The sequence below is a fragment of the Juglans regia genome, chromosome 7 (assembly GCF_001411555.2).
Source record: "Juglans regia cultivar Chandler chromosome 7, Walnut 2.0, whole genome shotgun sequence".
NCBI classification, from domain to species: Eukaryota; Viridiplantae; Streptophyta; class Magnoliopsida; order Fagales; family Juglandaceae; genus Juglans; species Juglans regia.
In genome coordinates, this window is record NC_049907.1 from 5,332,312 (window position 1) to 5,358,851 (window position 26,540).

General features: G+C 33.3%; 2 protein-coding genes across 2 annotated transcripts; both read left to right on the forward strand.

Annotated features, from left to right (window-relative positions):
* The first annotated feature begins 234 nt into the window (after positions 1-234).
* Positions 235-3,992, forward strand: LOC108991236 (bet1-like protein At4g14600). Its single transcript, XM_018965415.2, has 4 exons — positions 235-466; positions 589-712; positions 2,969-3,025; positions 3,347-3,992. The coding sequence occupies exons 1-4, from the start codon at positions 444-446 to the stop codon at positions 3,506-3,508; spliced, it is 366 nt and encodes a 121-aa protein (XP_018820960.1). The 5' UTR covers positions 235-443; the 3' UTR covers positions 3,509-3,992.
* A 3,817-nt stretch (positions 3,993-7,809) lies between these two features.
* On the forward strand, positions 7,810-8,876 carry LOC109016230 (classical arabinogalactan protein 4-like). Its single transcript, XM_018998661.2, has one exon. It carries the CDS (start codon positions 8,085-8,087, stop codon positions 8,562-8,564), a length of 480 nt encoding a protein of 159 aa, XP_018854206.1. The 5' UTR covers positions 7,810-8,084; the 3' UTR covers positions 8,565-8,876.
* Positions 8,877-26,540: the final 17,664 nt, after the last annotated feature.

The following is a 26,540-nucleotide window of genomic DNA, read 5'->3' on the forward strand; positions in this document are numbered from 1 at the left end:
GTATTAGTAGTGTCTAATTTATTACTGAGATTAATTTATCAAAAGTTTATTTTAATAACTAAATATTAATATTCATGTTTAAGATTAAAATTTTATGTTATATTAATGATTAATTTAGTATATAATATATTTATATTTATAATTTACCAATTAAATTTGATTCAAACCGATTTTTAAAATACGAATACAAAACTAGTTTAAAACCAATTTTGGTTCGATACCGGCCCGGATCAATTAGGATCGAAGATTTTTGCCATTTTTTTGATACACGTCGACGCATGCCCTCCCTGCCGCTTCTCTTTATTTTTTCAAACCAGAGAGGTTGAAATGATTACAGAGAAAAATAACTGTATAAAACATTGAGGAATTCTCCTCTCCGGCGAAGACAAGTCCCGGATCTCCCAAGCTTCCCTTCTAGGGTTAGCGGTTCCCACTCTCTTCCGATGGCAAATCCTTACCGATCAAGGTACCCAATTTATCTCTTGATTCTATTTTCCACAACTTCCCTTTTGGAGACCGATCATTCTGTATCTCAGTCTCTCCTACACGCCTTATAGTATTTGAATTTGGGGGTAATGTGTTGTGCAGCGATGGTCTTAGTGCGAGACAGGGCTCTAATTCTGATGAGATCCAACTGAGGATTGATCCTGTCCATGGGGACCTCGATGAGGAAATCTCGGGTCTTCATTCCCAAGTTAGACGCCTTAAAAGCGTACGTTTTCCAATTTCCTTCGCTACTGGGATGCTAACTGTTGGTTTGGAATTCATTATCTTACTTCAAAGCGAAAACTTTCCAATCTGAGTAATGGATTCATTTTAGTTTGGTCGCATAATTCATCGAATGGTACCTGAAATTTGTAGAAGAGCTTATAATTTTCAAGGCATTTTTGGACTTAGTAATGCAAGTATGAAATTGAAAACAGAAGGAGTAGTTTGTTCTTAGTTTGTGAAGGTGTTTTCAGTTGAGTTAGAAAATAAATCATCTGCATCTTTAGCTAGTTCTTTTTAATATAACAATAATATGTGGATATTTGATCATTTGTGTAATTTATAAGCATTTGAGCTCATATTGATAACTACACTGTAGCATAGTCATCCAAGCTTAAGTGTTGCTGATGGTCACTTAATCAGTGGAAACGAATTCAAAGGTTGCGTTGGTATGGTCATCCATGTTTGCCTTTAAAAGGAGGAAATATTTTTTTAATGCTGATTAGTAGAAGCTGTTGATACACTGTAGCATAGTCATCCAAGCTTAAGTGTTGCTGATGGTCACTTAATCAGTGGAAACGAATTTGAAGGTTGCTTTGGTATGGTCATCCATGTTTGCCTTTAAAAGGAGGAAATATTTTTTTAATGCTGATTAGTAGAAGCGGTTGATACTAGCACTAAAAAGTTCTTGTTTTATTGCTTAGACTTAGTTAAGCTTGTAAATTGTTTCCTTCAAGATACATGTTTGTGGAATTGGTAACTTAAAATACTGTGCTTGGATATGGGTAGTCCAGTGCTGAATGTACAAAACTTGTCATTCTGTTGAATCTTGAATTTCCATAGCTTGATTCTACTTCTCAGCTACATTTTCTGTTTCTTGATGGTGGAGATCCTAGTTCACCATTCTTCTAGTTGCTTTCAGAACTTTTGTTAGAGTGTTATGCCAAACAATGTGGCCATGCCCGAAGTACAGTTTTAGAGGGTCTAACCAAGCATTCGTAGCAGCGTATTATGATAAATATTTTCCATAGTTCTGCTTTTTGGTTTGGCTTACTCTGAAACTCAAACACTTCACAAAACACCATTACCACTTACAGGCTTTAAACGATGCAGTGGCCTACAATTCTGCAGTACCTTTGAATTTTACAAATTTCACTGCATCTCAAAATCTGATGTTTTTTTTATCTTCTCCCAAGGACACCCTAAAGGAAAGTAATACCATAGCCTTAGTCTTGTAGGTATCTCGGTGCTTGGTACAATGGTCTTTTTTTTTTTTATTGGAACAAACTCTCGTCTAATCCCAGCGGGGCACATGCCCTTAGCAAGGAGTTTCTCGCAAGTGCATCTCGGCCCCTTGGGTAATTCAAGAGGATATTCCCCTAGTCTGATGACCCCTAGAAATTGTTTGCACCCAAGCATTCAAACCTTAACACTTAGAGAGAGCATACCACCAAGACCAAGGATCTTATCACTTGAGCCAACCCCTAGTGGTTAGGTACAATGGTCTTTTAACAACAGCATTATTGGTTGATCAGATGAAAGAAAAAGAAGTTAATTAATCTTATACATCAATCGTGATTATTATCTGCATGTCACCTCCTGCTGTACCCATTTTTTGAACTGAATGTCCATAAATATTTTGAGAACAAAAAGCATCTTTTTCTACTCTCTCTCTCTCTCTCTCTTTTTTATAAGTAACAAGAAGCATCTTTTTCTACTATTAAGTTGGTATTCAACTACCATCTCTCCTCATTATTTAATCTCGTCTGTTAAATCACAACTGTGTCATTAGTCAAGGCTGTTGCATTATGGCTCATCAATGTTGCTATTTCTTTTAGTGGTTATTTCTTTTAGCACTAGAACTTTGCCCTGATAATTTAATGATAGGTATTGTTTTGTCTTGCATTTGGCTTACATAAATTCCGTAATTGTATGTCCCGAAGAATTCATATTCTTGTTACTTCTGGTCAAGTGGTTTTGTTCTAGAATGGCTATTTGGGAAACTGCAATTGGTTTCTTAAGTCACTTGTTCTCCATCCGCTGACTCACATATTGCCCTGTTGCTGATTGATTAAGCCACCTCCCTATTATGGGGAGTTCAAGAGACTCACTCCTGTCAACCCAGTAGGGTCAAACCTTGTGTTCATAGAATATAAAAATATATATTCCTACCTTTTTGTTTAGGGATTTTACTAAAATTTCAGATTTTACTAAAATTTCAAATTTCCTTCCTTATTTTACAAAATTCCAATTCATGCAGGTGGCTCAAGAGATTGAAGCAGAAACGAGAATTCAGAATGACATCCTCTCTGATTTGGTAAATTTAAAGCTTGAACCTTATATTTTCTTAAAATCTAATGTCCTGAGGATACCTAATGTCTTAGTGTGCCGTGATTGAGATCATTGTTTGATGCTTCTTTTCTGATTTGCCTTGTGGATGCATGACCCTTCTTCTTTGCATTAATACTTAATTGTTGTTAATGAAACACACACAGACACACACCTGCATGCATGCGCGTGCGTGCGCACACACAAAAACCATCTCAAGTCCTGGCATTCTACTTAAAAGTATCTACCTTTTTGGTGAAGGGATGAACGTATTGCATCATGACAAATTGCTGCTTCTGATTTTCAACAGCAATTGGCAATGAGTCAAGCTGGGGCAGGGGTGAGAAATGGCATGCGGAGGTTGAATAGAACGATTACCCAGCAGCGCTCAAATCATATCTTGCAAGTGATTATTTTTGGACTAGTTTGTTTCAGTGTAGTCTACTTCTGGTCCAAGCTAGTAAGAAGATGAGGACCTAATTTACTCCGAAAGAAAGGCTCAGCTACTCGAGAATAAAAAATTGTCGATCTGTGGCCATCATGTGTGTGCAGGTGCTATGAAACAGGTTGCATGGTAATAACTGCAGTTGTGAAGCTTGCCCATGTATGAAAGGTTTTATATTCAACACCCCAAATGTTGCAGTTCATGCTTGCTTACCTGATTTTTCCAACATGCGCGAATTAACAATGTTATTGCTATGAGACGTATCAACTTAAAATGGTTAGCCTCGTCTCTGTTCACCTTTCGTAGAATTCGATTCACTAGAGCAATCAACGCCTATCTTTGTATGAAAGAGTTTCATATAAGGAGGACCACATTTCGTGATTAGCAGATCTGAATAGTGGGATGGGTGTGAGTGATCTCAAGCAACCATTATAGCATTTGAACCCTAGTTTCAGAAGATCATTTTCTCAATGAGAGCAGTTTTTTGTACTGTTGCCAGAAGTTGCAGTTAGCTATCTGAAATGAGCAAGGAATAAGTCCACTGCGTTAAAGTCCCTTTGTGTTATTTCCCAAATTTGGGTGCCTGTATTGGCAGAGCAGAAGGGTATGATTCATGGATTGGGTCTGGATGGCTGACTCTTTAAATTACACTCTAAACTAATATGCATCCAACTTCCTGCATAGCTTCGTTTCTGACTGCTGCCTGCATGATTAATTAGCATTGGTTTCTCGCAAAATTACATTTTTTGGAGATTAATTTACATATCAAGAAAAATTTTCACATTAGATTATGTATTTTTGAGTCAAATAATTATTTAATTTTTTCCTAAAATTATTATTATTATTTTTATATTTTACAATTAGCACTACTGCAAATTTAATCATTTAGCATCCAGTAGAATTTTTTTCTCTTAAAATTCTATTCGTGGATGGAGAGAGAGAGACAGGGGGGAGGAGAGAGAAAAAAGTAATAAAATAAATTTTGAATAGTAAACAGTACATCTTTAAATTTGTAGAAATACTGTTTATAAATATATAAATTTTAAATATGCATAATTTAATGTAATCTAATATAAAATCATATTATGGAAATATACAGATGCTGATGTATAATCCAATAGTCTCAGGCTTGACCGACTCAGATTATCAGATTACTCCCACAGAGAAATGCTGTCGGGCTTCGGCTCCTTTTATGGACAGGGATAACATTTACAACATATTGGAATATTGCAAACGTTACATAGCAGGAATGATATCTACATAACATATTTTACAACATATTTTATCATGCATACATATTATAAAATGATATTTTTATAAAATAATTTATATTTATATTTGTATTACACAGAGTGCAAATTCGCTCAAGATTTGATGAATTGGGCCTCTACATTTGTAGAAGGAAACATTCCAACCTTTTTGTCCTCACCCTTCTCACATTTCAACTGTGCAAAAATAAAAAATAAATATTAAATATTTCACAATGTAATGATGTACTCTTTGCCTTAAAAAAGTATAAAGTTCTTTTGTTTTTTAATCAGGAAAAGGTTCCTAATTTAGGGTTTTAGCAAAACCTGGGTGGTGGAAAGACTGTACCACTACCGTAGACATTTATCTTTGGATTCCAGTACAAAGGAAGGGTATTTTATTACATTAATGGTTACATCAATTAGTGTAGTTTTCCAAGCAAATTAGTTAGATAGAAACACAAATTTTCCTTTTGACTTTCGTGCAATTAGCGACAAAAGCAGTAGCTCAAAGAAAAAACTTTGATGACATGTTCAGACATTCAGAAAAACAATTAGTACTAATGACATGTTGTCCAATGTAGTCATCAACAGCCATTCACACCAGCTCACCATTACCTAATCAATAGGAAAAGGTATTCTAAGCAAAAAAACACTTTGACAAAAATGGCTTTTACCCACGTTACTACAAAACCTTATATTTCAAGACTCCATCCACCCAACGTTGGCCGAGACAATTATCAATCTCACTTCCTTCAAGGATTACTTCTTTTTATAATTTCACCGTATCCAAAAATAATGTAAGAGCAAAGTTCTTGAAAGAAAGACAACTTACCTCGTGCAATTTGCTTGTTTCTTGTCTGTCTCCCAAAAGTCACCCCATTCTAAGGACTATTATGATTTTATATAAATGTCATATTGTAATTTTTTTTATTTTTTTTTAATATAACATAGATGTAACGTCGTAGTATTAATCAGATCGGTTTTGAAGGAGCGATCACTTTTACTTTGTCCATTTGTATTTTTGTACCATTGTGGGTTTGGCTTCGTGCATGCTCCTTGTTGACCACCGTATCACGGAATTCTAGAGACCATGTAGGAACCCAGCTGGAATTTATGATGGATCTATAGCAAACAGCAAATTATGATTAAAAAAAGCTTTTAAAAGAATTCTTCACCACACCCTTCAAAACCTTCCAAAATAACAACTTAACAATGAATCAAAACACATGATAATTGAAATTTAAAGAAGCAAACAGACACATAAAATAAACCCTACATATATATATATATAGTTAAATGTTGTAAGTTCATTTTATATGTATATCTATTTCTTTTTTATTTGATGACTTTAAATTGAATAGTAAGGCCTCGTTTGGTTCCTTGACTGCATTTAGTTCAGTTGAGTTTGGTTTAGATTTAGATCTCTTCTAATATTCAAATACTCAATTCACAAATCAATAAATTCATCTCAATTTAAAATATATTTACAGGTGAGACTTACAATATTTTTCAACTCAACACTTCTTTACACGCAGGACTCGCAATATTTTTTAACTTCTTATAAATACATTTAAATTCATCTTAATATCTAAATACATCTAAACTCATTTTTGATGAGTCTCACATAACTCACTCCACTATCTCAACTTATTACTATTTATAAAAAAACTCAAGTTAATTCAATTCAGTTCAATTCAATTCAATTCAACATCTAAATGCAATAAATCAGTGACAGCATGTCATATCGAGTTGAATTTAATACTGCTGTTGGAGGATCATTTTCTATGTTATTTGGATCGTATAGAAAGGACCTCATATGAGTCATTTCCTGCGCAATAATCATAGGCCCCAATTTTTAAACAACTATATATATATAATATATGATGCCCCCCATGTTCTCAACCTTTCACAACAGCCTATTTTTTCCCAATGCCAGCTGTTGCCAGCTCCTACTCCTATTCTTATAATTCAGACAAACATATAATAACATGACTACCATCACATACTACCAAAGTATCCCACTCCTCCTTGCCCCCATTATCCTACTCTCTTACCCAGTCTTGCCAAAGATTTATACCCCCACCATTCCACACCTGCCACCTGTACACCAAAAAAACCTCCCCTAACACGTCTTCCAAGCAAAGCAATTGTTTTGGTGCAACATGTATTTTTGGGTGAAAATGAGCATTTTTTTTTATTGTCGTCCAACGGTCACATTTTACATTATTATTATTCTTCTTCTCCTCCTTTCTCTCTCCCCAATTATCTTATGCACCAAACGGCTATGCCACAGCTAATTTCATCAATAAACTAATGAACTAATCCCCATACCAAACGGCTATTATTTCTATTGCCGTATGTACAACTAAAATGTTCTTCATCAAAGCTACAGTATACTCGACACGTGGCAAGACCTTCCATTGACTTGGCCCGTGGTGCCACGTGGTTGGACTCCATTTAAGACAAAATGACTGTTTAATTTTAAAGATTAGATAAAATGAATTGATATGATTTATGAATAATAATGAAATTTATGAATTAAAATTTATGAATAATAATGCGATGATCTCAACTTATTTTTCAATCTAAACCGACTCTAAACGAATACGTAGTTTTCGAAAGTTCCCTACCAATTCAACTCACGCGGGATTGATCGAGAAAAATTATTCTCGAGGGGCATTTCAGTAATACGAACCGAGCACGCCACGAGTTTATGTTGGTCTCCTCATGTTCTGTTGAAATGGCTATAACGCGGAAGCCAGATTGTGAAAACCCCAATTTTATATTCGAAACCAAACACTATGCACGAAGGTGGTCGGACAGAGACGTCCTACTCACCCCCCCACCCCCAGCCACCGACACACGTCCAGTTTCAATGGCACCCTGGTAATTAAACTATTTTTACAAAAATTAAGTTCCTAATATAACCCTCATCTTGACCTTGTCGCGTTTGGGAAAACTTGATTACGTGCACCATCTGTACCTGATAATCCTCGAAGAAAGTTCAACGAAACAGAACATGAGAGAGAGAGAGAGGGAGAGAGAGAGAGAGAGAGAGAGAACCGCCACCCCCCAAAGCTCATCATGTTGTTGTTATTATAAATATTAAGTACATGCACACATGATTTTAAAACGATTCCAGAAAAGAATCTTTACGCATTATTATTGATTAGGTTAATCGCTGTCTCTGCTCAGCTCTCAACCCACCCACTTTTTCCTCTCCTTTTTATACTCTTCCCCATACTTTTCAGGCCCCCTCATCCAGAACCTCTTAACTCTCTCATCTAGCTACCTTAGTTTCTCTCCTGAACATACTCCATCTCACAAGTTTTTTCTCAGTTTTGAAGGTGAAGATGAAGATGGGTGTTTCTGGGCTCCAACTCTTTCTCATCTTGGGTCTCTTGGCCTCCTCCTGCTTAGCACAGGGTCCAGCGTCTTCACCAAGGGCAACGCCGCCAACTGCCACCCCGCCCACCGCCACACCTCCCACACCAGTCCCATCCCCGCCAGCACCAGTGCCGTCCCCTAAAACATCTCCATCTCCAGCCCCAGCTCCGACCACGCCCGCCCCAACTCCGACCACGCCCGCCCCAGCTCCTTCCACAACTGCACCAACCCCGGCCCCGACCAAGGCTCCCACTCCCTCGCCGGCATCTCCTGCTCCCACCATCTCTTCACCCCCTTCACCCTCTGCTCTTACTCCCGGCCCCGGAGCTTCCGCACCCGAGCCACCGGCTTCTGCTGAGCCACCGAGTGCTGCATTCTCTACTAGCAAAGCCATTGTTGCTGGGACCGCTCTTGTTGGAGCTTTCTTCGCCGTGGTTCTGGCTTAGACCGTGTTCGGGTCTGTCCACGTGGAGGCTTTCCAGTTTTAACTAGATCTTTCTTTTCGATTGACGGCTGGGATCTATTTATTTCTCCTTCTATGTTTTTTTTTTCCTTTTAATTTCCTTTTTTTGATATATTTTTTTTCTGTGTTTGTTTCATTCAAAATTGGGTTTGACAGAGGATGCATTTGGACGGTGATGATGAGAATGATTATTTGGAGATTCATTTCTTCTGTGTTGACACGTGTATCCATTTGTAGATGAGTCCCGTGTACATCAGTTAATAGTTGAATAAAACTGTTTGTTATTCTTTTCGTCTCTGATCTGTTACAAAGTTTGCCCATTTCGCTGCTTCTTGTTGGGAAGATACCATTTGGATATTCTAAAGATCAATAGCTTTATTTTTTTTATTTTATTATTATTTTATATTTTAAAAAATGATATTTATAATTTTTGTTAAGGAAAATCGTCATCATTTATCAAAAGAAACTCATATTTATGACTGGTACATTTTAAGATGCCCCATATCAAATATGACATCATGATAAACCAAAATAATATATTTAAAATTCCATCAGTACGATATTTCCTTTTGTGAATGATATGGTATTCACTATTACTGATACTCTCTATAGACGTCAAAGAGATAACACTCTGTCTAAATAGAGATTCAATCTCACTTTTTATAAAAAGAGAGAACTCAATATCTATAGATAAACATTTGAGAGATAAATTTTTTTTTTTTTTTTTAATTAATAATGAGAAACTAAAAAGGAAAACAGTAAGATATATGCGAAAAAAGACGGATTACAATTTGGACCAATTCCAGAAGATTTCGGAATCTGTGACGACCAGTGAAGAAAACACACTTGTCTCTTTTCAACCATAAAAGTTAGATACAAAAGATTTGGTAGTGGCAACTCCGGTGATATGTCGTATGTGTCGAGAAGAGTTGCCAGAAAGAGTGGTGCGTGAGGACCACACGTAGATGTGGGCGGCGCGTGAGAACCATGCATGGTGATTTTTGCAAAACCACTACTTTTCTCTGAATGATTTTTGACTTGTAAATCTGCTTGTGCCGCGTGTGTCTCTCGAAAGTTGTCGGAAATCTATAGATCTATAGTTTTTGGGCTTGAAGAAAGCAAAATAAAACTAAGCAAAAGAAATCTTGATAAACAAGATGGGTGAACAGAAAAAAGAGGGAAGGAGGAGGAGGAGGAGGAGGAGGAAGCCGATGCCTCCTTCCCCTCCAGTGAAATTAGATTTGAAACCCTTGATTTTTTCCTTGGTTTTTTTCCGAGAGAGAGAGAGGGGAAGGAAGTGCCTAAGGTTTTTTCTATGATATTTACCGTTTTTAAGTTGAAAGTTTAATGCACTCATCTTGAAAAAAAAGAAAAAATTTGAGACTTATATGAAATTATTTTTTAATAATATACCTCATTTTTTCAATGACACAGCCTAAAACTATTTCTAACATTATTTTTATACTTGTCATGAATTATATTTTAAGTGGCTATCCGATTATTATTACATGAAAAAATGTGATTATATATAATAAAATTAAAATAAAGAATAATACTACTCTTTTCCAAATCATTAACGTGAATTAATTTTGAGACACGATGAATCCCGAACAACTTCTAAATAGCATTATGTCGTCAAATGCAAAAGAGAGAGTGAATTTAGTGAAATTTTGAGGGATTCCCTCATATTCAAGTTAAATTATAAAAGGGAATAAGTATAATATTTCCTCATAAACTTAAACAAAGAAATATAGGAATGAGTAAATTATGATTTTGTGTTGTTGCACATATATTACTTTCTTTAGGTCCGTGAGGGCGACCGGATCATATGTCACTATCGATTTGGTGGACTCTCGACAATGATAATAATGTACTTTGTCATATACCTTAATACTACTTTCCATCGGATTCTCCCATTTTGATTTGAATAATGTTATATATAAATGTATAAGTTTTGTATAAGTATTTTTTTTTATAAAAATGTAGATTTTATTACGAAAAAAATGTAATTTTTTATTTTATTTTATGGAATCCACAATTTTACAAAATGCACAATATTTATGCATTTAAAGTTTCTCGTAACATTACTCTTTTAACTTAGCGTGGGGAATCTTATATTTAATATGAGAAATGATATTTGTAATCGTAGAGTGATACAAGATCCAAATAAAAAAAAAAAATTTTAATAATAAATTTTATTTTTTTTAAATAATTAAGTAATACTTACGCATTTCATTTCATGACTCTATATAAGATTACTTTTTCTATATATTTAAGGTGGCTGGTGGCTTTATCAAGTGAATGAGAAGTTACCATCTCGATTGTCGTTTCTGTCTTGAACGAGTTTACAATTTACATAGTTGGATTTGTGTTCAAATTAAACCTAAATATTATTATTGGGTATCTCTGATAGAGTTCCAAACTTTCAATTTTTTTTATTCGATAGTTTAATCCAAAACTTGAGTAGTCTTGAAATATAAATTCACGACCTACTTGTTTGCATATTATAATTACTGTTTTCAATTCCCTTTTGACGAGGCTTATTAGTTATTTTATATGGTAATGAATATAGAATTCTGTGCAGTATTCTTCTTAAAAAAAGTTGATAAATCTAAAATTTATAAGAAAAAAAAATTAATTTTTTAAAAATAAACTCCACATTTTTCTTTAAAGAAATTACGTAGACTTGCATTGTATTCTAAAATTATAACTTGCATTACTCTTATAAATAAAGGTAGAAGGTGCTGAAATTGGTAGTTCGGACCTCAAACTCTAATAAAGATATTTGTTCAGAAGTTCAAATATATGATATTTATTGCAGCAAGAAATTATAATAAGTCATTAATTCCCAACACCACCAAAATGCCTCTGCATCACATATGAGTCATTTTAATCAAATTAATTTAATTAAATAGGTCAAATTCTCTGAGCCTTTAACAAGTTAATTTCGCATCAAATGTCTGCTTAATTGTGTATCGAATTCGGGTCATATCAAATTCACTAAAAAAAAAAAAAAAAGGAGCATTTATGAAGAGTTATTTGCAAAGAAAATTATTGTTTATGACGAGAATAGACTTATTTTAATAAGAAATAATAATTTTGACAAGAAATAAGTAATAACAAATAAACAATTTTCTTGTATTGAAATTGAGTTCAACTTATTCCTGAGCCAATCAATTCTAATCCATTATATTTATTTATTTTTTGGACGAAACTCCAACTTTATTAATTACCCTCTTTTCTAGTGAAGGAAAATCGTGGTTACAACTGAATACTTGGGATTACATATCATCCTAAATTCTAAACCCAGTTATCAAAATGATATGCAAGAACACAAAGGAAAACCGCTAACCTTAATCCAATAGGGATACCTAACAAATCAAAATAAGAAAGTGCGTGGTAACAAAACTTGCAATCAAAACAAGACAAAATAAAGCATAAATTGTACAACAAACTATACAACAATAACATTGCTCCCATAATATCTTTTGAAAGGCTGTCACTGGTATTAAAAAAAGACTCTGTACCTCTAATCCATTCTACTCAATTAAGGCTCCGTTTAGATTTAGAGATGAGATGAATTGAGATGGTTTGTGAATAGTAGTGAGATTTGTGAGTTGAAATTTATGAATAATAGTGAGATGAGTTGAGATCTCTCAATCCAAACCGGCTGCAAATGAGTCGAACCCTTCATCCCTAACCCACAAGTTTTATCTCAGTTCGCAGGTCATATTAAAAAGCCAGTAGTAATTTTAGTTAGTAAATCCTTATCGATCCTAGGTTTCATATCCAAATGTATATCCCATCAATGATATCCGGAAGTTTTTCTCATTAATAAGCTGAAGAAGTCTGAATCAAGTTTGTTTATTAATTTACAAGATCCCCAGGATAATTTTGGGCAATTAAGAAGTAAGAACTTGATTAATTAAAAGATAATTAAGTAGAAGTACAGATATTATGTTGGGTCTAATACAGTCCGAAGTTGTTTGAATTTATACAAACTTATATGAATCTAAACGAGTTTTATACAAGTTATATTATTTAATAATCGATTATGATTTTGTGTTAACAAACGAACTTGTTGAGTATTGTTTATTTACAATCCCATGTTTGTTCAATAGACCCAAATATTGAAGAAAGCCTTATCTCGTGTGGATTGTTTATTGGGACCCTTTGTCCACAAAAGGGTTCACATCTGATCAAAACTATGGGCATATAGAATCGTATATTTTCCAACTTTCAGCTTATGATTATAATTTCAAGTTCATACAATTAAAAATCATATTTTTTATAGTACTGTTCTTGTCCAAAAATCATAACATTAGAAAATTGGCACAATGATCGATTAATCGATTATCATACTCAAATGTAATACTCAAGTAGACTATATAATAAAGCAACATCTGGCAAACATCTGACAAACAATTATTATATGATTCTACTTTAATGGAATTCGTACCATATATTACTTTAGAGTGGTGCTACTCCCAGAGCTTCCGCCTGTTAAGCGTTATTTGTTTTCAAGTTTTTTTTTTTTTTCTCTTTTTTTAATGTGTATTTGTAACACTTTTAAAAACTTTAAAAATATATATATATAATATTATTAAAAAAACTTATTTAATAAAAATAATAATAAAAAAATCCTAACAGTAACTTCCACGGGAAGAATAGCATTTTCCATTACTTTAGCATCTGCCTTTTCCTTTTCTATATATTACTGCTATGTATAATTGGTTAGTGAAAAATAATAAATACAAAAAAAAATAAAATAAAATTATGCCTCCAAAATATTTCTTTGCTCGAATGATTAGTACTCGAGTTAAAGTTGCTACCATGCACACGAGAGGTACTGTTATATTTTCCATGATCTATATTATCATTTGAAATTTGAAACGAGAGGTGTGCAAAGTAGGTGATCATGATGAGTAAGGGGAATGTTCACAGAAGACAATTAAGTATTTGAGCAATCAATTCGAGAACCGGTTCGCACCACCATAAATCAACCTATATCGAAACGTTCGTCCAAATGGTAACTCTTCGAATAAGTTCACTTTGAACTCTTTCAATTTTAAAAAAATGCTCGAGGACACCCTCAACTGATTTCTTTATATTTTTATTTTTTTTGTTTTGTTTTGAAATGATTACTTATATTCCATAACTCAATTATAGAAGGTTGTGAATATAATGAGAATATTCCTCTGCAAGAATGCTCTCCTCAGAGAGATCAAATGCATTCGTTGCCAGGCAGTGAGCCACTGCATTAGCCTTCCTAAAAACATGAACAAGAGACTAGCATTGAAATTGTGCTAACAACTTTTTAGTGTCACGAATAAGCAAGCCAACTAAGCTCCAACTGTCTTCACTGCTTCTGATAGCCTGAACTACCTGCATAGAGTCTCCTACTAGGATAATTCTGGAGGACATTCCTAGCTCGAGACAGAAGGTAACAGCTCTTAAGGTTGCTACTGCTTCACCCAGTAATGGATTAGGAAAAAGGGCACGGGTGGCCCTCAAAGTGGCCATGACACATCCCTGCTAATCTCTAATTACCACTCTGATACCTATCCTGCAATGAACTTTGTCGATGGCTGCATCCCAGTTAACTTTATAACTGTTGGGGGGAGGTTTGCACCATTGAGGTGGGATGGAAGCTGTAGGGGTCTTCTTTTGTTGGGCACCCTTGAACAAGTGAAGGCTTGAAATACTTGAGGCAACTAAATTGGTGACTTGCTGGGGAGGAATGAATTGAGACTCAAACACCCACTTATTCCTCCTCTGCCATATATGTTTTGCTGCATAAGCTGCTTCAGATAAGTCATTCACTGACAGAGTTGAGAAAAGGTGATTGAGGATCTCATTAAAAGGGGCCTCAGCAATGGAACACTTTTGAAGCTTTCTCGAGCTGCAGCTCCACACAGCTTGGGCAGCCTTACAAGACTAGAGTGCATGAGAGACTGTCTCAGGGTATAAAAGACATATTGGACACTCAGAGGATTTTAGCACCTTTCTCTTGTATAAATTGACCTTAATGGGGAGGATGTCTTTTGCTACTCTCCATAGGAACATCTTGACTGAATGAGGGAGTTTTAACTTTCAAATGTTGTCCCATAGTACAGGAGAACTCTTTGGCATTGAGGCTTGCCCCAAACTATCTACATTAAGGGTCCCTTGGAGATGGTATGCAGTCTTCACCGAGAATTTACCATTGGCAGTACATCTCCATGCCAGTTGGTCAGGACTTTTTCAAGGACTGATAGGGAGTTTTGTAATTGCTGTAGCCTCAAAATCACTGAAGATATCATGGATCAGGTTGGCATTCCATTGGATAGTATCCTGATCAATAAAAGAAGAGACTGTGGCATCAGGAGCAAGTATTTTAGGGAGGGATTGCACCCTGAATGAGGGGGGTGGGGGGATGGGGATCCATTTGTCATACCAGATCCTGACCGTCTCTCCATTCTCTACTTTCCATAAAAGCCCATCGAGCAAAAAAGGTTTAGCAGCTGTTTTACTTTGCCAAACAAAGGAGTCACCGCTTTTGACTTTTACATTAGGTAAATCAGTATAAGAGTAGTACTTGGCATGTAAGACTTGAGCAGCCAAGGAAGAAGGGTTTTGAAGAAGTCTCCACCCTTACTTTACAAGTGAGGCTAAATTGAAGTCCTCAAAGTCCCTAAATTTGAGGCCCTCTTCCTGTTTTGACCTGCCTAGGCCCTTCCAGCTCATCCAATGCAATTTAGATTTTTGTTCTCTTTGTCCCCACCAAATGGATTCCATGAGTTTGTTGATATTTTTGAGAATGCCCTTAGGAATCTTGAATATCCCCATAATATAAGTGGGAAGAGCTTGTATGACAAACTTTAGAAGGATATCTTTGCTTGCCTATGAAAGTAAGTTAGTTTTCCAGCTCCCCATCTAAGATTTGATTATGTCCAGGATAGGGTTAAAGGTCCTTAATCTGTGCCTTCCAACAAAGGAGGGTAAACCAAGGTACTTATCAAAGGCACCTGAAACTCGAATACAAGTTGTGGCTAGGATAGAGTGCTGAATTTCCTGCTTGGTATTCTTGCTAAAGAAGATGAAAGTCTTCTCTAGGTCGAGTCTCTGAACAGAGGCTAATTCGTCGGCACTTAGGATGCTATGTAGCCTACTCCACTCAATGGGTTGTGCCTTGCAAAAAATAAGACTGTCATCTGCAAATAATAGATGATTAACTTTCAAAGTGCCATGAGCTATAGGAAAACCAGAAATGATCCCCTGTTGCTCATGTTGGTTTAAAGAGTTGCTTAGCATTTCTGAACAAAGAATAAAGCGATAGGGAGAGAGGGGATCTCCTTATCTTATACCCCTCGAGGGTTTAAAGGTATCTAGAGGTGTGCCATTTAACAGTAGGGAATAAGAAACCATGCCAATACAATGCATAATGAGGTCAATCCATTAATTGCCAAAGCCCATTTTTTGCATCACAACCTGTAGGAAACTCCATAGAACCTTATCATATGCCTTACTCATGTTGAGTTTAAGGGCCATGAGAACTTCCTTTTGTCTTCTCAGCCTATTTTGCATAGAATGAAGTAATTAATAGGCCACTATGATATTATCAGAAATAGTTTTTCTCGGGACAAATGCACTTTGAGTGGGTGAGATCAGTCGAGGCAGAATGGATTTAAGTCTTTGATATGACCTTTGCAATGATTTTATAGAGTACATTGTAAAAGTTGATTGGTCTGTAATCCGTGACTAAAAAAGGGGTTCTTTTCTTGGGAATGAGGGTTATGAATGTCTTGTTTATGGCATGGAATCCAGTCCTTGAATTAAGCAGTTTAGTAACAGCAGCTACCACATCATCCCCCACAATTGACCAATGATTTTGACAGAAGAATGCTGGGACACTATCATATTCAATTCAATTCTCATTCATCTCACAAAATACGTAGGTATTTTTTGTAATTAAGAAATTTGGTTCGATTTCTTATTATATAATATAAAATGTGATAAAAATAAATTAATTAGTTAATATTAATTAGAATATTAATTAGAATATTAATTATTAAGTTAATTATAATATAATAATAATTATTATTATTAATATTTAATTTAATTAGAATATAATTATTATTAATTTAATATTTAATGTTAATTTAATATTTAATAAATGTAATAAATAATAAATTAATTTAATTAGAATATAATTATTAATAATATTAACTTGGTAGAAATATTATAAAATGTGATACAAATAAATTAAATAAAAAATTATTAAATTAATAATCTTTTATTATTTTATAGAGAGTAAATGGCTAATCTAATGTGGAGATTGAATTTAAATGGAATAGACAAATGTAAAAAAATGTGATATTGGCTAAATTTTGAAGATGAATTTGGCCAAGCCAATGAGAATGCTCTAAGAGCATGCCTAAATTTGGAAAGCAGTACCTCTTCCACTGAAAGACTAGTCTCCTGTTGTTCATCCTTAGTTAACTTGAGGCCCTCGCATAGATTTGCTAACTCTTCCTCCGTTGTCTACAACTCAAACAGATATCGGACTAAAGCTCTACAGACCAAAGATCTAAGAGACTAAACTCTATATTCCACAAGGAGTCATAGAGAGAAACCCAACTTCTTCAATTGATTTCAAAGTTGGCACAACACCCTTTGGAACATTGCTGTAAAATTGGTGTTAGAGAGAGATAAAAACAAGGCAACTTCTTTAATTATGCTTGTCAGATGTGGTTACCATGAAGTTCAAAATTGAATTGCACTCAGTGAAGGTTAAAACGTGTGTTTGGATGTTGAACGAAGTCTAAAAGTGAAGAGTTCATATGCTTCCAACATCCAAACGAGCCATAATACTAATATTAATACTAATACTATACTACACTATGCAAATACTATACTATACTATACTATACAATACTAATACTATAATATACTATATAATACTATACTATACGATGCTAATACTATACTATACTAAACTACTATACTATTCTATATTATACTAATACTAATATTAATATTAATATTATACTACACTATACTATACTAAGACTAATATAATACTATACTATATATAAATAAGTTAATAATTATTAACTTATTTATGTATAGTAGATTGGTAATAGCATTATTAGGATATATATATATCTCTGTGTGTATAATAGTACCATATAATGATATAGTATTTGATTATAATTTATGTATGTCAGTGATAATATGTTAGTGTCTAACTTATTTATATATTTGATTATATGTATGTTAGCATATTATATATTGTATATAGTATATAGTATTATATATAATATATAATATATATGATATGATATCACTATATATATGAAATATACCACTATATATATATATATATATATGACAGCCGTTCGAAGGTGATGATATCACATTTAAATGTAACATTCATGTTTGAACATTTTTTTCAATGAAACGTTTTGTTCGGACGTTTCCTTTTAGTGATTGGCACCTTTAGAAATCGTGATAGATAATTTTGCCCACCAATCCTTGGCAATGAGCCATGTTCGAAGGGTAATTTTCAGTGTTCAAATGGGATTCTAAAAATTTTGTCAACAAGAAAAATTCAATGCTGAAAAATTTTCATGTTCGAACATGAATTATGATCAGTAACATTCGAATGGTAACTGATTTAAGAGGACATGCATTTTTTCACCATATAAAGTACATTTTAAAATGGAATGACCACGTTTTGTGTCAGGGAACTTATTACAATGACTGTAGTCACCATAATAAGTATAAAAAAAATTTGAACCCCGCTTAAGTACCCCAGAACACTCACCAAGGCATGAGACTTCTTCATTCCGAGGGGGGTCTTTTTCAATTTCCTGCCGAGAAAGAACGATTTTGAGCCCCTTTCTTAAAAAATCAAGAGAGAGAGAGAGTCACATTTGAGTTTAGAGAGAGACAAAGAGTGAGAGAGAGAGAGAGATAGAGTGGGTAAGATCAAATGAGAGTTGCATGGAGAGGGCTGCACACGAATTTAGAAAATGTATGTTCTTTGTTAAATCTCTATATATGTTTTAACTTATGTTAATCTTCATTTTCAAATTTTGTTATTACTAATTTTATTGTATTTATTAAATGTGGTGTAGGTGTTTTGTGGTTTATTGGGACGTTGTTTGGAGTTGCATTGAAAGTAAATATTATAAATTCTACTAGTTTGTGTGTTTCTCTGTATTGTGCATATATGATTTGTGTGCGTGTGTTCGTGGATACTCATTGTATTTTGGATTGTACATTTCTTGATGATGTTTTGTGTTTGCATTTGGAAACTGGGTTGAAACTGTTTGAACGATATATGTTACCATTCGAATGGTTGTGTTGCGTTCGAACATATAGTACATACAATTATCATTACAGATTACACATAGCAGAACGACTGTATATGTAATTATTAAAAAATTATACTTAAAATGGCAGATGCACTTTTTATTTATAACAATATTAAGGTAATCATATAACACAATTAACATCATAATTCATTAGGTATATAGAATGTATAATTTAATACTTAGAAACCCCCAAATTAAATTATAAAAAATATGTAAAATAATTTACAATTGAATTAATTACTAAAAAAAATATACTTAAAAAAATCTTTAATACACTTAGAAACACCCAATTAAATTATAAATAATATGCCAAAATAATTGACACCTTCATTAAGTACTAAGAAAATACAGTTCAAAAAAATTATGCACTTTTATACTATTTATAACCATAATTAAATCTAAAAGTTAGAAACAATCCAATTAGATTTAAATAGATCATATAACACAATTAACATCATAGTTAATTAGGTGGTATTATATTAAACTAGAAACAAGCAATTAAAGACTTATAAAAACATGCCAAAATAATTGACACCTTCATTAATTACTAAAAAATACACTTTAAAAAAACGATGCACTTTTATATTATTTATAACCATAATTAAATTTAAAATTTAGAATCAGTCCAATTAGACTTAAGGAAATAATATAACACAATTAGATTATACAATAATGATACACCTTTATTTATATTTGTTGTTTGATTTATTCTCGTGTCTTCACTACAACAGAAAGGGTCTTTTGGGACGAAAATTTTCGTCCCAAAAGACCCCAATTTCGTCCCGTAAAAATTTTTGGGACGAAAAAAATTCGTCCCAAAGTCGTTCCAATATCACTGTGCCAAAAGGTATTTTGGGAAGAAAATCACCATTTCGTCCCAAAAAATTTCTTTTGGGACGAAATTGAAGGAAACCGTTCGAACACGTTCGAACGAAAAATTTTTTTCGTCACGGTTTAAATTCGTCCCAGAAAATAGTTCGAACGGAAAAAATTTTAAGTTCGAACAGTAGTAACGTGTTTGAACGATTTCGAAATATGTTCGAACACACATGAATTCGTTCGAACGTTATGAATTGTCTTTGTGTTCGAACGTTAAATGGTCAGGTCGAACGCGCTATATGGATTCAAACGGTATAGGATATGTTCGAACAGGACTGAAATTATTTACGTTCGAACGTTGTGTGATCGTTCGAACACGATGAACATGAATTTCGTTCGAACATATTGTCTACGTTCGAACGCTATTGTCGTTACATAGAGTTCGAACGTTTTACGTTCGTTCGAACGATATCTCTTTAATTTAAATCAATAATAGAAAACCAAATAGACATTCATACTATTTGCCACAATACATTAGAAACTGTTTAACACTCACAAAAGTGTGAAAATAAGCGCAAAGTAAATAAATAACAGTCGAGACAGGTATTGTTCGTACATAAATAGATAATCCCAAAATCCATCAGTTGTTTGGAGGCCTGTACTGTTGCATAAGCTGCTGCATTTGGAGTTGCATCTGTCTTCTGAACTCTTCTTGTTGTTCTTCATGTTGTTTGAGGCGCATCTCCATATCTGCTTGTTTTGCCAATTGAGCCTCTAACTCATGCTGTCTTGCAGTCAATTCTTCGATTCTGGAATTCGCATTCTCTAGCGCTATAGAAGTCATAGATGCATTCCCAGAAGAAGAGGAAGAGGGACCAGGCTTTACACAACGACCCAAACCCCTCAAATATCTTGAACGTTGACCTAGGACTTGTGTAAAAATCTCAATATCACTTGTTGAGGAATTTTGATCTGACGCAGATTCAGCACGTAGGGCAACCATTTTATCCTAGCCATATATAAGATAAAGAATTAATATCGTCATAAATATTCTAATATATTTAATTCAAACAGGTTATAAAACTTACATAATTTTCACGGGCATCAGGATGAGTCCACTCTCCATTACGATCAGTGTGCGATGCAGCATATAATTTTGTCAGATCATAATTAGTATCTGAATCTTGCTACAATAAATGTGTTAAAGATATAAAGTCATTATGATGAGTCCAAATAATTAACTATATCCAATAAAAAAAATAGCAATACCAATTTCTGAGAAAGACGATGGAAAGATCTTGAGCCTGCATGATGATTAATCTTCAATTTTGATCTATTTGTTTTGTTTATAGAACTTCGCTCCTGCAAAGAAATTGAAAATATTATGAAGCGAAATGACAGATATGACAAGTAAAATAATTAAATTTCATTATACCTGATATGATGGATCCTCAAACATGTCACAAAGTTTTTCCCACTCAGAAGGTCGGACATCCTGGAAAGGATGTTGGCGTGCATCTTCCTTCTTCTCAAACTTATTATAATGCTCATGACACCTCGCCTTATATTTGCGGAATGCATTACCCATAAGCTCTTCCACAGTCTTACGCTCCTCTCTCCGACCAAAATTTAATTCGAAATCATCCTTAAAAAAATAGTCACAAACACATTATCATTTATAATATTCTAAATTTAAGTAAAGTATAGGAATTTATTCTACTAAATCAATATTTTAAACATTACCAAACAACGCTTCTTGATAAGCTCTTTAACATCTTGGAGGACTTTCTTCCATGAAGTCGTTGCCAAAGGTGTGTAAGTTCGTGTAAGAGCACCCACATGTGATGCAAGCCAAGCTGCTGGTTGTCCTTCGCCCCCTGTATGTTCGTCAGGAATATTAACCTTGATCTTACCCACCTTCCGATATTTTTCCAACGTCACCCCTCTAGTGGTGCCTCGACCTTGACGAGATTGTACTGTAGATTCTATAAAATATAACATTGTAATCAATTGCATAAAATTTCTATTACAGGACCTTAATTAATAACTTTTATGAGTATTAAATTTTTACCTTGTTCTGTAGAATCAATCTCTAATGGTGAGTCTGAAGGAGAGCTAGGAACATGTGGAGATGGGTTGCGAACTTCCTTCCTCTTTGGCGGCATAATTTCAAACTACTGATACATTCAATAAGTAAAATATTTGTCATCAAGTGTAATGTTAACACTTAATTGGTCAATCAGAATCTGTATCAGTTTCATTTGACAATTCGCTCTCATCATCTGTAGATACTTCAGATGATTCAACATTTTCCTCAACTGTCGCATCAACAATTTCAGCCTCAATATCTTCTCTATTTAATGGAATCATCTCATACTGGCTCAAATCCACAAACAAATTTAAGGCGGGTTGACTCTCTTGGTATGCTTCTTGAGTAGAAGAGTCATCTTCTTCTTCATCTTGTCCTTCCACCTGAGGGATAACATCATATATATTTCTTGGAGAATATTTTTGAACTACTCGCCATTGATTTCCTAACTTCGGGTCATCTAAGTAGAATATTTGAGATGCTTGAGAAGCCAAAATAAAAGGATCATCTTCATACCATTTTTTTGATGTATTAACACTCAAAAAATATTCATCATCACGGACTCCAGTACGAGGATTGCTTAAATCCCACCAATCACACTTAAACAGATACACCGCAAGCTCTCCCAAATATTTCATTCCAATTATATCGACAATAACCCCATAGAAATCAATATTTTCTCCATCATGACTTCCTTCGACTAGGACACCACTATTTTGAGTTTTCCTATAACAATCTCGATCCAGTGTGTGATACCTACTTCCCCGAGAAATACATGCAGAATATCGAGCAGCGCGTCTCGATGGGCCACGCGCCAATGCATACAGTTCATCAGATATATCATTTGGATTATTCGCATGCAATTGTACAACCTACATTCCCGCGTAAAACATATACTATATCAAAGTTGAAATTAATATTTTTTCATTTGTTATTGAGTAACGCATATGTAATTTCATTACCCGTTCTTCAAACCATCTCGGGAACTCCTCTTCATGTTTCTGGTTTATATCATTTACTCATAGTTCCTTGAGCACGTTAATATGATCACTGAAATTGATGATTACCACAAATATATTATATTTTGTATTTTTTTAAAAGTAATGAGGCAATTTAAATTAAGAAAAAGTTATAACTTACTTCAAGTAGTTCTCTATCTCAGGGCAATTGTTCAGCACGTACCACTGAGCTTTTTCGAACTCTCTTCCACACAAGTCATAACCACGCACTGCACCAATTGGACGAACTTGTTGGGAAAACACAGAATATATAGTCCGTTGTCTTGCTCGGTCAACGTCAAAGTTTCTTTCTGGCCGATCAAACCGAGTGTCAACTCCGTGGAAATATTTGGAATAGAAGGTATGCCACTCATCGTCAATATATGCTTCTGCAATTGATCCTTCTGGACGGGCCTTGTTACCCACTGTACGTTTCAACTTTCCAAGAAATCGTTCAATGGGATACATCCATCTATATTCAACTGGTCCTGCAAGTCGAGCCTCACGTGGCAAATGAACGGCTAGGTGAACCATGATCTTACAATCCCAAACTGTCCACTTTGGACAATTCAAGAGTTATCAATCAAGCATTCATCCGAATTGATAACTCTCGAACGGGTCTAAGGTTTATTTTGATGAACAAAAAATACAAAATATGCTAATATATGTCAAACAATAACAACATATTATTTACACAACAATACAACAAAAACATAATTAGTAGATATTATTTCAATATTTATTCCAGATTTTAATTTAAATATTAGTTTTACATGTTTATAATTAAGTATTTTAATTTAAAGATTTAGTAGTATTTTAATTTGAATATTAATTTTATTAATATATCTTGAAGTATTTAAGTATTATTAAATCTTAACTATTTCTATTTTAATTTAAAGATTTAGTAGTATTTTAATTTGAATATTAATTTTATTAATATATCTTGAAGTATTTAAGTATTATTAAATCTTAACTATTTCTATTTTAATTTAAAGATTTAGTAGTATTTTAATTTGAATATTAATTTTATTAATTTATCTTGAAGTATTTAAGTATTATTAAATCTTAACTATTTCTATTTTAATTTAAAGATTTAGTAGTATTTTAATTTGAATATTAATTTATCTTGAAGTATTTAAGTATTATTAAATCTTAACTATTTCTATTTTAATTTAAAGATTTAGTAGTATTTTAATTTGAATATTAATTTTATTAATATATCTTGAAGTATTTAAGTATTATTAAATCTTAACTATTTCTATTTTAATTTAAAGATTTAGTAGTATTTTAATTTGAATATTAATTTTATTAATTTATCTTGAAGTATTTAAGTATTATTAAATCTTAACTATTTAAGTATTATTAAATCTACCAAAATTTATATTTTATTTTAAAATTTTAGTAGTATTTTAATTTGAATAATAATTTTATTTATCTCGAATTAACAATATTAAATGGTAGTAGTACATATAATTTACACAACTATCCCAAACTATTTGTATTATGTATATGAAATGTCATTACCCGTTCGAACGATGATGCCCTATGTTCGAACAAAATTAATACGTTCGAACGGTAATCCTAATCCGTTCGAACGTATTCGTTCCAGATTCCAGTCGTCTTCAACAACGCCGAAAACTCCATTAATTACAAACTCTAACAAACACAAACACCAATTTCAAAGCATACAACTTTCTAACATTGCAAAATATTAAGTTCAAATCATACATTTCTATTTTAAAAGAAATACCTGACAAATTGAAGATAAAAAGGAAATAACCCAAGAATAATCTGAAAATAATCACAAACTATCCTACAAGTATTAATCCGAGAATAATGGAGTGAGATGAACAATTTTTTTGATGTTAAGAGCTAGTTTGAGAAAAAATACCTCCGATATGCGAAGGGTAATCTTCAGAGCACACGAAGCGACGACAGCGCGGAGAGAAACAGAATTGTGAGGTTCTGTCGTGTTTTTGAAGAACATTTCATGTTCGAACGGTTATTTACTAACCGTTCGAATGTGAAAATATTAAGCGGGAGAAAATTCCCTCCTAATTTTCACGTTCGAATGTATAAAAAGTATGTTCGAACGTTAATGAATTATTCCCGCTCGAAAATTTATCGTTCGAACGTTAATTTCTAACTGTTCAAACGGTATTACAAAGTTTTATTTATTTATTTTTTCATTATAATGTTGAATAAAAGAACAACATTAATATATGTAGACATATTAGATGATACTATATTTTAATTGGCGGGATATTTTCCCACCACTGCAATAATCCGTTCGAACTATAACAAATTACGTTCGAACGGTAATCCAGCTGTCTTTAAATGGCGGGATGTTTTCCCGCCATTTGCCTTGTCTGTTCGAATGTTTTATTTTACGTTCCAACGTTAACATATGTGTTCAAACTGTTTATGAGTACCGTTCGAACACATATCCTTTATGATTAAATATAATTTTTTTCATCATTAAATGAAAAGTACTATAACATCATATGTATTACTTATATATACTATCATATATAATGTAATATATACTATCATATATATGGTAATCTATACTAATTATATAGTATATATAGTAATATATATTATTAATATATATAGTGACCTATACTATCATATATATTATTAAGATCATATGTATTAGTAATATATACTCACATATATATAGCCCCAAATATACTAAGGTCACATAATAAAGTTAGAGAAATTTATAAGATGATAGTATATTATAAGTAATCTATACTCTATGTATATATGTTGTATAATATCATATATAACTTTAGTAGGTAAAGTATAATGGAATATGTAATATGACATATATTAGTTAAGTATAAACTCATACCATATAGTACTACATGCTATTATATGGTACTATATATATCTTAATATCTCATATATAACACTTTGATAGTAAAGTATTATGATATATTACTATTATACTATAAGAAAATATTTTATAAGATATTATGCTTTCAATTAAAGTATTCTACTATTATAATATATATTATAATATTACATAGTAGATTACAGTATATATAATCTACTATAATAGTATATATATTATAATAATTTATATGAATATAAATATAGTATACATTTAATATATTTTTTAATAAACTTATAAAACTTCCGTTCGAACGTGAAATAGTAACGGGCGAACGGTTTTATATTAACGTTCGAACGTTTAATATTAACGTTCAAACGGTTCTGCAGGTATAAGTTTATCGCGGGCTTCCTTCCTCTCACGCCGCCGTCTCCACCGTTTGAAAAAGCGAGAAAACGTTTGAACGCACGCTCTTCACCGCCGTCTGCCGTCGTGATCAACACATACGTACAACATTTTTCCTCCCAACTAAAGGTATGTACTTTCAAACTCATTTTACCGTTTATTTTCCGATTTATGGTTTTATTTGGTTTTTTTTCTTAAAATTACATTTTTTCATTAATAATTACCGTAGAACATCATAAATCTATCGTATGATGTTTAGAAATGAAGAGTACTTTGTTTTTGAGTCGAAGAAACCACGGAATCGAAACATTTTTGAGTATTTTCATGGCTGCTGAGTTGACTCAGCCATGGCCGAGTTAGATCTGTTTTACGTTCGAACGGTATTAACCAGTACGTTCGAACGGTAAACCTGTACGTTCGAACTTGATAGACACGTTCGAACGTTATT